Source organism: Micropterus dolomieu, unplaced genomic scaffold (genome assembly GCF_021292245.1).
Source record: "Micropterus dolomieu isolate WLL.071019.BEF.003 ecotype Adirondacks unplaced genomic scaffold, ASM2129224v1 contig_9660, whole genome shotgun sequence".
Taxonomy (NCBI): Eukaryota; Metazoa; Chordata; class Actinopteri; order Centrarchiformes; family Centrarchidae; genus Micropterus; species Micropterus dolomieu.
In genome coordinates this window covers 1-13,875 of record NW_025738646.1, presented here as the reverse complement: position 1 = coordinate 13,875, position 13,875 = coordinate 1, and the positions used below count along the sequence as shown (strand labels likewise).

Here is a 13,875-nt window from a genome sequence, read left to right as displayed (position 1 = left end):
GAGGGGTGGATTCATTTAGGCTAACATATTCTCTATCACCCAGCCAGGTTTCAGTAAGACAAAATAAATCAATATCATAATCTGATATTAGTTCATTTACTAGTACACCTTTAGAAGAGAGAGATCTGATGTTTAAGAGTCCATCTGCAATCTAGACTTATAATTAACTTAGTGCTTTGCATGTGCATTAGAGTTTCTGTGTATTTGAAAGTTTTTGGAACTGGAACACAAACCCCACTCACAGTAATGACAGTTATCATAAATGATAAGAAGGAATATCTGGGATGTTCCGATATATTCGATTTTATAAGTTTTCATCTATTTCTGTTTTATAAGTTGATACACTGAATATCTTCCAGCTCTTGCAATACTTTTACTGTCTAAAGCTGAATTCCCATTTTGATAACCAAATTCATATTTGATTTTACAGAGAATGAGATTAAATCCTGATCTATGCCAACTCTCTTTTTAGATGCTATATAGTCAATAACACAGTGAAGATGGTGACTACAGTGGGAGTGTTCTGCTTGGTGTTCGCCTTTAACATAATCATGTTAGGGGTGACAGTCCGACGTGTGGTGAGCTTCCGCCAGCGCAAAGAGGTTCGGATCCATGTGCACTCTCTGTATTCTACTCTTTTTTGTTTTTAAGTCTGGTGATATTCAACTGTATATACATATATAAAAATCCAACTCTATGTGTATGTGTATATATATGTATATATATGTATATATATATACACACAGTGAATATGTATATATATGTGTGTGTGTGTCTGTGACCTACAACATGCTGTGACAAAAACTACAGTGGCCAGCTGTTTTAGGAATTTTCTTATTGTAAAGTTTAACTACATATCTGCAGCCCATTTGCCAATATTTGCGTCTTCCGTAGAAACAAATGGGCTTGAGTGCCACAGACATGGTAGGGAAGTGGGAAAGTATCGATAGACTGGCCGACTAACACGTTGTTTGTTTTGGTCCTTTCATTGGATTTGTTGACAATTAAATAATTGTATATTTACACTTGTATTTTTTTTTATCTTCGTCTGATATTTAAATGACTCCTGTCTGGTAAATGCGTTTAATATTTACTCATTCAAATCATAGCTGTGTCCTTTAAATGTAGAGTTTGTAGAGTAAGTAAAGTCTTATAAGGAACATATCCAAACTAAGATTGATGGTGTCAAATTCGATAGAATTAGAGATGATCATCCATGCCGTCATATCCTCCCGTTCATGCATGAGTAATAAAGAACTCACTTGGCTCCAAGCTGTCCAGAACTCAGCTGCTAGACACATACAAGCAGAAGAGCGCACATTACTCCAGTCCTAGCCTCCCTTCACTGGCTGCCACTTCATTTTAGAATTCATTTTAAAATGTTGGTCCTTACTTTTAGAGCGTTACATGGTCAAACTCCCTCTTACATCTCCAACCTGTTACAACATACTCCCCCCCATAACCTAAGGTCATTAGATCAGAGGCTGTTGGTAGTACCCCGTACCCACTTTAAGACCAGAGGACACCGGTCTTTCCAAACAGCTGCACCCAGGTTGTGGAATGCACTCCCCAGTTCGTTACGTACCTGTGTTGTTTCTTTGAAAAAGCAGCTGAAGACTCTGTTATTCAAACAGGCGTTTGCTAAACATTAAGCTTGGTTTTAAAGTTTTCTGTCATATGTCAATGTGTTTCTGGTGTTTAGCTAGAACTGTATTTTGTTGATTTATTGTGAAGCACCTTGTGATTTTATCTGTGAAAAGTGCTATATAAATAAAATTTACTTACTTACTTTTACTTATAGAAAGCACTAGAAATGATGACAACATATTCTGTAAGACACCTGAGAGAACCATTTTAAACAAATTGAAGAAAATAAATCTGCTGCAACTCAGGAGCTGTTTTCAAGACTACAGTGTTGTCCTCAAAAGCAGTTTTGGAGTTTGCTGACTACTTACATTTCATTATTTCTAACTGGTGTGATTGTCTATGACCTGCTACTGTGTCATTTTACATCTTTTGCAAGTCAGTTTGGGCAGAGTGACAGTGACAGAGCCAAGCGGGACATCTGTACCCTGCTGGGAGTCACCATTCTGCTTGGCATTACCTGGGGCCTGGTCTTCTTCTCATTTGGCTACCTGACCATTCCTGGCCTCTACGTCTTCTGCATCCTGAACTCACTGCAAGGTCTGCACAACCTCCACATGTTCAGCTCTATCCTGCAGTGATCTTACTGTAAATATGACGGGAAGGGTTGTGTATTTTTATATAGATATAAATACACTAACTAGACACTTTATTACATACACCTGTTCAATTGCTTGCTAACAAATAGCTAATCAGCCAATCACAGGGCAGCAACTCAAAGCATTTAGACAAGTAGATGTGGTCAAGACAACTTATATATAATATATATAAACAATAAGCCTCAGTTAAGCTGTGAATGTGCACACACGCACACGCACACACACACACACACACACACAACTCGACGATCAGTCGACTATAGGCCAGACTTGACAATTCTGATTCAACTTTGTAAATTCTTTGTCTGGGACTCCCCTAATACACACACATCTCATAAAAATTAAGGAAAAACTTAAATTACGCATCAGATCTCGATGAACGAAATAGTTCAAAAGTTTTGCCTTTCTTTCACCTGTTGCATGTGCTCAGTGTGAACCTGCTCTCATCTGTGAATAAAACATGGTGCCAATGGTCACACTGTCAATTCTGGTGTTCTCTGGCGAATGCCAATGAAGCTGCACGGTGAGCACAGATCCCACTAGAGGACTTCGGGCCCCCATGCCACCTTCATGGAGTCTGTTTCTAGTTTGGACAGAAACATGCACACCAGTAGCACCAGTGGAGGTACATTTATAGGACTCTGGCAGTGCTCCTCCTGTGCCTCCTTGCACAAAGAAGCAGATATCGGTCCTGCAACTGGGTTGATGCCACTTTATGGAACTGTCCTGTCTTTGTTGTGTAACGGCCAGTGTCCTGGTATCTCCTCCATGCTCTTGAGACAAAGCAAACCTTATTGCGATGGCACATATGGACGTGCGATCCTGGAGAAGCCAGACTACCTGTGCAACCTGAATGGGCTGCAGGTATTGCTTCATGGTACCAATAGTGACAAAGAGACCAGCAAAAAACAAAACTAGAGAACAGTCAGGAAGAATGAGTAGAGAGCCATTGTCTGTGGCCACCACCTGCAAAACCATTCTCTTTTTGGGGGTTGTCTTGTTGTTTCCTTTCCAGTGCAGCTGTTGTCACTTTTATGTGCACCAAATCAAGTGACACTGATTCACACTTGCTTATGCTCTTTATTGGACCTAATAATACAATAACACAATAATAAAATCACACACAGGCTACAATATAGAGAACACAAATATACACAATATAAACAGAAACAAAAACAATATAGACATATTGACAAATAGTGCAGTGAGCAGAGTGCAAAGGATGCAGGAGTAAATTATTATTATCATTAATTATGTACATGTCAGAGGTGGATGTGATATGCAGGTATACATACACATGTATACATACATGTACACATGTACAGAGTGCAATGGAGCATAGTGCAAGGATGCTGGAATAAATAAGTAAGTGTTTGAGGTAGGTGGGTGCACAGGAATTGTTCCTGACACTGAGTCAGAAGTCAGCTGTTCATCAGAGCAATGGCTTGTTGGAAGAAACTGTTCCTGAGTCTGTTGGTTTTGGCGTACAGTGCTCTGTAGCGCCTACCAGAAGGGAGAAGCTGGAACAGGTTGTATGCGGGGTGAGATGGATCTGCAGTGATGTTTCCTGCCCTGTTTCCTGCCCGTTTCCTGACTCCGGAAATGTGTAAGTCCTGAATGGAGGGCAGGTTGGCACTGGTGATCTTTTCTGCAGTCCTGACTGTCCATTGTAGTCTGCTCCTGTCCTTTGTAGATCCAAACTAGACAGTGATGGACATTGGTTGTGTATACTGGATTAGCAGCTCCTTAGGCAGGTTGAGCTTCCTGAGCTGGCGCAGGAAGTACATCCACTGCTGGGCCCTCTTGATGATGGTGTCAGTGTTGAGCTCCCACTTTGGGTCCTGGGATATAGTGGAACCAAGAAACCTGAAGGTTTCCACAGCAGACACAGGGCTGTTGGTGATGGGGGGCAGTGTGTGGTGGCTGCTCTTGAAGTCCTTGATCATCTCCACAGTTTTGAGCGTGTGCAGCTCCAGGTTGTTCTGATACAGATTTTGAGCAATGTATAGGCCTACATACTGTATATAAATGAATGGGGAACTTCATGGGCATTGGTTGCATATTTCAGCTTTGCAAAGTTACTTGTCTTGATGTGGAGAAATGTATCAGGGTAGTCAGGATGGGGCACAATGGTGTGTAACTACTGAAAGCAGTAATAAACTACAAGCAACTTCCATCATCCAGAATAAATGGTGCATAATACATACTTTTTTGTTCAGTGTTGGCCTAACATATCATTTATCAGTGGCATTTGCATGATTAACATGATCCCAGTTGTCTGTACTCTCTCTAACACTCTTCCTGTCTCTTTCTCTGCTTTGACTCAGGTTTCTTCATCTTCCTGTGGTTTTTGATGTCTTTGAGAAAGACTGGAAACTCTGTTAAGATGAGTAGAGAAACACCTAGCACCATCAGCTAAGTCTTGTGTCTGTGTATGTTGGGATGATTTATTATTGGATTTATTATATGGATTTGTTGACAATAAAATAATGTAAATTATCACTTGTATCTTTGTCTGATATTTAAAGGATTTGTGTCTGGTAAATTTTGTTTAATATTTACTCATTCAAGTCATAGTTGCGTCCTTCACGTGTAGAGTTTGTAAGTGATATCTTATATAAAGCACATAAAGTAAGACTCCTGAGAGCACAATTTTCAACTTATTGAAGAAGATAAATCTACTGCCACTCAGGAGCTGTTTTCAATTAATTTCAATTTAAAGACCTTAATTTATACTTTAGGAACTTCATTCGTGCTGAGCCTCAGCATCAGTGGGTGTACGGTTCCACAAACACAGTGCAATATACCACACACACACTCACACACATTACTTATAAGTAGTAAACAGTTCTATGTAAATAAGTAAAGCTTTCAAAGTACAATAAATACATGATAAATAGGCCGTAAATATTAAAAAGACTGAGTTAAAATAGAGAAATAATAAAATAAATCACAATCCTCACACACACGGACATACACATAGATGAATAAGTTAATCAACCATTCATGTTTCTAATGGAAAACTGGTCATAGCTGTGAGTGATCTGTATCTCTGGCCTGAGGGTAGAAGACTGTAGTGGCTTTGCAGTGTGTGAGTGGTGTCTGAGGCTATTTGTTTGTCTTAGTCCTTTTAGTTTAGTCCTCCTGTTGTAAATACTGACAGGGGGTTCCTGCAAATGTCCGATTATTTTACTGCTCATTGTTGTGATTTTGTTTAGTGTTTTGCGATGCATGTTTGATAGTGATCCAAACCACACTGATATATTGAAGGTCATTACAGATTCAATGAAGCATTTTTAAAAAGCCATCAGGACTGACTGGTGAACTTGAAGTCTGCAGAGCTTCCTCAAGAAAAAGAGGCGCTGCTGACAATTGGAGAAAATGTTTTCACTGTTTGGTTGGAAGGTAGGTTTGTGATCAATTATTGTCTCAAGGCATCTATATGATTCAGCCATTTCTATTGGCTGGTTGTTAACTAACAGTGTTCGGATGATGGAAACTTACTTATTAATCTTTGCGAAGTCAACAGTTCCTTTGATTTAGAGGGGTTGAGGTCAAGACAGTTCTGCTTGCACCACTCCGCTTGGAGCTTTTTTTATCCCATCAGATGAGGTTGCACTGTGTTAAAAGCACTAGAGAAATCCATAGACTGGTCTAATGAATGACCTGGGCTTTTCACGGTTGGAATTAATGCCATGTAGCAATGTTAGTACGCCCCCCAAAAGAGAATAAGCCTTTCATTGCCAGAGATATTAATGCCACAGGCCGGTAGTCATTGGCGGGATTGCTCTTTTTGGCTCATCGACAGATGATTTGTGATTTCCAGGTTGATGGGATTGAATTTTCTGACAGGGAGCGGTTGAACAGATAACAGAAAACACCTGCCAGCTGGCTGCAACAGGCCTTCAGCAACCGGACACAGATCTGATCAGGTCCTGGTGCTTTGTTTAGTTTCATCATCTTCAACATGAGTTCCACCTCCTCCTGCTGCAGCTCCAGATTTGCTTGGGCAGGTATCACAGGAGTGAGCTCAGCTATTAGCTCCTTCTTCTCTTGTGAAAAATCAGACTGATCAAACCCGGAGTAGAACCATATAGAATTGATTGAGGTCCTCTGCCATGTTGACAGAGTCTATTGTCCCGGATGATGCTGAGCTGTTACTGCGGAGGCCAGCCAGTGTTTTAACTCCTCGCCAGGCATCTCTAGCTTTGCCTTCCCGAAAGAGTTTCTCAGTGCTTTCCTTGTATCCTTTCTTTGCTGTTTTTATTTCCTTATTCAGTCTGTTTTGAATGAGTTTGGACTGAATTCTGTTTCCTGAGTTGAATGCTATTTTCTTTTCATTCATAGGTGTTTTTCCAGGGTTTATTGTTAGAGAATACTTTCACAGTTTTTTGCGGGAAAATCTTATCCTCACAGAAGGTGACATAATGGGTAACAACTTCAGTGGCTTCCTCAAGGCTGCTCCCCTGAGGCCCTATCCACACTACTCCGTTTTAGTTTACAAACGGAAAATTAAAACAAACACGATCTCCGTCTACAGTAGCGTTTTAACTGTGTTTTAGAATTGATCTCTGTCTACATTAAAACGACTAAAAAGCTTTTGCCCGTTCAGGAACACTGGTCATGCGTGTGCTGGTGTAAACATGAAGCAGACGGGCTCTTCCGTAGTTGCAGAAGATTTGGTGAAAGAATAAAGAAATGCAGATGAAGACCACATTTTTTTTGCATGCACCAATAACGAGCTGGGACTGTTACTGAATGTAATACGGGACTGTGGCAGTGGAAAACAGACTGGGGGTCTTTGCAAAGTAAAAGCGGCAACATGCACAGTAGCCTACAAGTGTTATTTGCACGGTTCAGAATATTTTAATAAAAATACCAACTCAGAAACTCTGTTAGTAGCATTGTGTTTCTGCTTTGCAGGACTTATTAGACCCAATCAGAGAGCCGAGCGTGAGCGTCTGTGTCATCATTTCTAAAGTCCTCTGTTTTGGCCCGTCTTCACTAAAACGCCCTCTGGATTTTCGGCAGCGTTTCCAAACTTTGGCAGCGTTTCCAAACTTCTCTGTTTTAGGTCTTTGTTTTTGCCATTTTAGCCTGGACAGGATTCATCGTTAACATGTACAAACTGAAATCGATCTGATAAATAGGACTTAAACCAGCTTAGAGCGGTTCCTTTACTGCCAATGAAATGTTCCAGTCTCTGCAATAGGATCTGATGGTCAATGGTATCAAAAGCAGCACTAAGATCTAATAAAACCAGTACAGAGACAAGTCCTTTGTCTGATGCAATTAGGAGGTCGTTAGTAATTTTCACCAGTGCTGTCTCTGTGCTATGATGAGCTCTAAATCCTGACTGAAAATCCTCAAAAACAAAACCAAACAAAACCATGATTTACTACTGAATGTGTCTACATTGACCCTATCGGCCAAACTCGAGTCCACTGTCCACTTCTTATTTACAGTCTATGGGTTAAGGTCATAACTTTATATAGCTGGCCAAGGAACTGTCTGTTTAATATGTGCATGTATCAAATCTGTCCTTCAGTATCACACTTTGTACTTCAGCACAATAAAAAAGTTTCATGTTATACCACTATGTCACCCGTTATGCTGAATAAAAGCTTTTTTTTTGCATTGTTTGCCCACATTTTCACTAGTTTACAAAATTTAATCAGGCAATTCATCTTTACTTGTTGTATGAATACTGAATATCACCAAAAATAAACTATTTAATGATATTTTAAAGAGGTGGTATTACGCTCATTTTCAAGTGCAGAAAATCCAAAATTTTATTTAGGGGTTGTACCAGAACAGGTTTACATGGTTTAATTTTCAAAAAACACCATATTTTTTGTCATACTGCACATTGCTGCAGCTCCTCTTTTCACCCTGTGTGTTGAACGCTTCGTTTTAGCTATGGAGTGATACATCTTACCTCTACAAGATCTTTGTTGGGAGTTGTACATGAGCAGTTCCCAGTTAAGGACTACTAGCCAATCAGAAGCAGAGAAGGGCAGGTCAGTGAGAAGCCAGTAAACGCGGCTTCGGTTCAGCTGTACATGTTGCCGACCAGCTTGGTAACATAGACTAGAGCAAGAGTTTCAGAGTGGTGAGTTATTAATCTGTAACAAATGTATCTTTCATCCATAAAGTTTTAACTGAGCTCTGTCTCTACATCACAGTAACAACTTTATGTCCATTGACTGCCTGGAGACTCTGCAGACTGGTTCCAGACTGAGCACAGCCTCTGAGACCAACAGAGTCCAGTTTGACCACTGGGAAAACAGCACTGAGGTGATTTTCTTGCTGGGTTTGGCTCTTGGCACCCTTGGCTGAGTAAGCTAATAGTACTGCTAGCAGCACGGCAAACCAACCAAGCTAACCAGCCACAGATACAGGCAGATAGGCTACAGTGAGCGTTTCAGCAAAAAGTAAAGCTAACTATATACATCAAGAAGTTCTGTGTAAATCATCTCAGTTCTGGATTTCCTGTGTGTCTTTGAGTCTGTTCGTGTTCATGCCCTGTTCACTGGGAAGCTGTGGAGCGAGGTTTTGTTGCCCGTTCACCATCAGGCGCTACACCCCTCCATCATTCCCTGGTGGGTCCCCCTGCCCTTGGCCTGAAAACCTCCCTTTCTTGAGTAAAGGTGTAAACACCTTTATAAAGTAGGTTGACTAGACGTCCTCGTTTCCTGTCTGGAGCTGTCCCTGGAAATGTCAAGTGCAAAATGAGTCATCAACATCTTAAAATTATTTTTCACATTTTCTTAAATGTCATCAAGAAAATAATGTTTTTTGTCATTGATGTCTGAGATACTGCCATAGTGGTGACATAGTGAAAACCATATCATATAAAAACATTTAAACATGGATTTTGGGAATGGGAGATTTTGTTATTCCATGTTTCTCTAAATATACACTGAGCAGAAAACACATCATTGATACTTCACTTTTGCCTATTTGCATTGAAGTAATCCAAAAGTAACTAAAAGTAATCAGATTACATTACTTTTATTTTGTGGTACTTGGATTATGTTACTGATTACATTTTTAAATAAGTAATTAGTAATTGTACCAGATTACATTTTGAAAGTATCCCTCCCAACCCTGCTGAGGTTGACTATAATGTCAAACACTTCTCTAGATGTAGGGGGATCAAAATTACACAATTTGGGGAAGCAACCAATAATTGAATCAACTGGACATCATCTGTACAAACTATTTTTTCAGCAAGATTTCTACCAACATTGGCAAAGAAGTTGTTAAAGCCATTCGCTATATGAGAAGGGTTGGTAAGAGAAATACCATCATTAAGAAAATTAGATGATATTCATTGATGATGTTCCACATGGATTTTATGTTGCTAAGAGGCTCTTATATAAATTACTTATAAATATAAATATATATATATATATATATATATATATATATATATATATATAAATAGTAATTTTTAACCAGGCACTTTACTAATTTCCACCTTGTCGCCGTTGGTGCTCCTTCTCCCGAAAATTAATTCCAGAGTTCTGACTACAGAAAAGCTGATGATAATAATGATAATACATTTTTTGTTACATTGGAAACTCTAAATGTCAGTTATTTTTAGCTTTCTGTCTGTTGCTTCCTCTTTTTATCTCACGGCATCATTTACGTGTTTTTCAACTTCCTATGCAGCTCCTTGTTTTCAGCAGGTTCCTCACTTGCTTTGGTCCTGGTGTCACATCAGCTGTATTCTCTTCAGACAAATTCATTTCTACAGGGACTGAGCAACATGAAAAGGTAGGCTATGTTTTGATTGTTTTTAGGTCAGAACCACCTAATTTTGCTATCAATATTGATGCTGATATTAGGCCTGTGGAATGTCTAGTTATTATTTAACCAAATGTATGGAAATGTCACAGTCCTGGTCTCAGTCTGTGTTCTTATCTTAGTTCTTGTGTAGTCAGGCTTCTGTGTCAGTTCTTTGTCTTGGTTCTTAGATGTGTTTAGTAGTTTCTTCCCGTTTTGAGTCACATGTATTCTGTGTTTTGTTTTACTCACCTTGGTCCGTTGTTGGTTGTTCTGGTTTATGTCCACCAGTTGGCCTGTCTTGTCTTGTGTCATTCCCTGAATGTTCCCTCCCTCTTCCTGTGGACATTTGGATTTCCGTCTATGGATTTAGTTTTGTGTTTTCTGACTTTCCCTGTTTGGACTTTGATTTATACATTTGGATTGTCAGTTTGGATTACTTGTTTTATTTGGACTTGTTTGAACTCTGCCACTCCCAGTAGTGTATAAGTTTTTTGTTAATAAACCTCTAGAACTGTTTCTGCTCTGCTCCTGTGTCTTACGTTTGGGTCCTCAACCCGTGCACACTCTGTAAACCCTGACATGAAATTACTTGTTATACATTTTTGTACAAGCTGTACACTCACTACTTTACAATGTAGCAAAGTGTCATTTCTTCAAAGTTGTCACATGAAAAGATATAATCAAATATTTACAAAAATTTGAGTGGTGTACTCACGTTTGTGAGATACTGTATGTAGCATACTTTTTTCTTTACTTTTAACTTCACAGGATGACGTGGTGGCTAAGCTGTTTGCTGGTCCAGTCTTTGGTGTCTCCTTTTATCACAAATAACACAAACAGTACTGAACTTACACGCAAGCATAATTTTGATACAATCCCATCGGTGCAAGACAAGACCGACGTGTGGAGGTGTTGCAAGTCAGACCAGAGGTCCAACGGGCACGGCCAAAATCGTAAGTGGATAGCAGCACAGAGACTGGAAAATATTAAAAACAATAGGTTGACAAAATAATATCAGCAAGAAGCCGATTGGCATCAAATTTGTCACACAGCCTCGAAGGGGCATGGGAAGGTTCTGGCCCAAGTTTCATGTTAATCAAAGAGACCCATGTGGAGATTTGACATCACTTCCTGTTTAATTGCAAACTACAAGAAGTTCTTACTTTATAACATTTTTTGGATTATCAAAATTATTCTAATAACTTTTGATCATGACTTGATTTTTACAGCATCCCCTTGAGGCCAGAGAGTGTATGTACCTGACTAGTGGGTGAAATTTTCAACCTACCTGCCAGATTTTATGTTTCCAAGATTAATGCTGCACAAACACTTTTTAGCAGAGAAAACTAAGAAAGTGTACAATAGGAAAACTTTGACTTCCTATGATCTCAACACCCCCATCGTTGACAAGTCGGACTTGGTGACCCAGGGATACGAACCCTGAAACTTCAGATCCCTAGAGTAGGTGACTTACTGACTGAGCTACTGGTAAAAGGCTGTTTCCTCACACTTTCTCGTAAGTTGAGGCAGTGACATCACGTGCCAGATATTTTAGTCAGTTTAAAACGCTTGCAACAGTCAAAATGGTGTTAGTAAAATTCGGGAAAAAAATTATTCAAGTCAATTATTTTGGTAGAATTTGATCCAACGCTGAGGAAAAAAGAAAATGTTGTGCATACTGTACTGTAAGTTATGGCAAAATACTGAATATCACTGCAGACTCACCGTTTGACCGATCTGAAAACCCTTTGAAACACTGGATATCAGATGTCTAGAGAATGTCTGTGTTGATTTTGGTAGTGTATGGAGAAAGACTTGTGGAGATATAGATGTTAACTGAATTAACATATTCTGAAAAATATAGAGTGACTGACTTCGGAATTGACCATAGGTTGCAGTGAGGCAAACATTAGTCACAAATCAGTGGATGTGCTTAAAAAGTATAGCTCTCTAGGACGTACGGTTGGTTTTGATTAGATTTTTCAAACTTTGGAATGAGAAATGCCTAGAAATTTACATTTTCTGTAATAAACTATGCCCACTTTCAGCAATCATTAGCAAATTTTATGCATCAACTGAATAGTGCCCCTGATCGTACAAACTGAATTTTATACAAATCCAAATGCCAAATTAAGAGGTATAAACATTTTGCATGGTGCCCCCCTAGTGGAAGAATATCCCAGGACTGCTCAGCAAAGCTCAGACTGATCATCTGAATGGATACTTCAACTTTGTTTATTATAAATTTGATTTATAAGCATTTATTTAAAATTGTACATAATGATACAAAAGTGACATTTATGAAAAAAAATAACGGATTGACAAATCAAAATTATAAGTTAAGTTTTAATCAGCGACGTTGCCCGACGTATATGATCCTGCCAAAGTTTCAGGTCAATTGGCCAAGCGGTGTAGGGTGAGTACGCAAAAATAGGTTTTTGAGAAGAAGTTTGACTCTAAACAAAGCTGTTTGTTGATTGTTATAGCACTGCAATATTAGTGCTGTTTTCATCCAGCAGTTTTTGCTGCAGAAACACTTTTAGTGGAGAAAAAGAAGAAAAAAGAAAGAAAGAAAGAAAGAAAAAGAAAGAAGAAGAAGAATGAGAACAAAAACAATAGGGCTCCAGCCGCTTCACTGCTTAGATTCCACAAAATCTGACCAATTACAACAGGCAATTACAATTACCCCTAATAAAAGGGTCAAGCCAGTGCCAGAATCACAGTAGAAACTGTAATATGTTAATGAGAAGAACAAATGGTGGGATCCTTTACTAAATGTTTTTTTGTTTATGTGCTATGTACTTGTGTATATATTGAATATCAACAAATCATTCATCATTAATGATGAATTGCATGTTACAGATTCCAGATGTTGTATGGATGAAGTAAACAACATTTTCAACAATCGAAACGATAAAGATAAAGACACTATCGGGTAAACATTTTAATTGTATGTCAAATTATTAATTATAAATGATTGATAACTGCTGGGACTTTTATGTTTAGCATGTAGCATATTAGCATCTGTGTTTGTGTGTGACTAATTCTACATATCATAGTGAAAACTAGGGCACTATGAAGAATTTGCTGAGGGCGGAGGTTGAAATCAGATTTAAGGTTAATTCATTCTGTGGTCCAGAATAAATAATAGGTTCTTCGGAAAACAATTGTTAATCAGTATAATGCATGGTTTAAACTGTGCTTTTCCACAAGAGCCGTGAAACGCTTACAACAAGTTCTAGAGGAAACAGAGGTGCATGAGACTGCGCTCATTTCTGCTGGCCATTTGGTGGCCCTCCTGCACAAACCCCAAAGACCCTTCAGAGGCCTCAACATACACGCTAGTAAGAGTAAGGTATGGATATATTTAATCTTAATTAGATTTTATAATCTGAATCACAATGACATTTGTAACTTGCTGGTAGATTTTTAGCCTCTCTAGCATCTTGGTTCTGGGGATGGCAATGTCCACCAATTTGGTCCAGAATGAAATATCTTGATAATTACTGCATGGGTTCCCGTGTCATTTTGTACAGACATTCATGCTTCCCAGATAATTCTTTGCAACAAATTAATGCATTTAAATGTTTATCCATTCTGCATGCCTATGAGGAATTTGTAGTAAAATGCCGGCTGCCAGGGCAACACTACTTACAAGAACTCTTCACCAGTTTGTTTTTTATAGTGTTGAGTATATTTGAATTGCCCATCCAAAAGGATGGCATTACATTATGTGTGTGTTTTTAATGGTAATTACTAGATCCCTCAAAGGAAAAATGATCTTCTCTGCTTTGACCCTCCACAGGAACGTCAGTGTCAGCTGCAGAACATTACTCCA

General features: G+C 39.0%; 1 protein-coding gene across 1 annotated transcript; it reads left to right on the top strand.

Annotated features, from left to right (window-relative positions):
• The first annotated feature begins 479 nt into the window (after nt 1–479).
• Nucleotides 480–4,665, top strand: LOC123965421 (adhesion G-protein coupled receptor G5-like). Its single transcript, XM_046041941.1, has 3 exons — nt 480–602; nt 2,028–2,184; nt 4,571–4,665. The coding sequence occupies exons 1-3, from the start codon at nt 501–503 to the stop codon at nt 4,660–4,662; spliced, it is 351 nt and encodes a 116-aa protein (XP_045897897.1). The 5' UTR covers nt 480–500; the 3' UTR covers nt 4,663–4,665.
• Nucleotides 4,666–13,875: the final 9,210 nt, after the last annotated feature.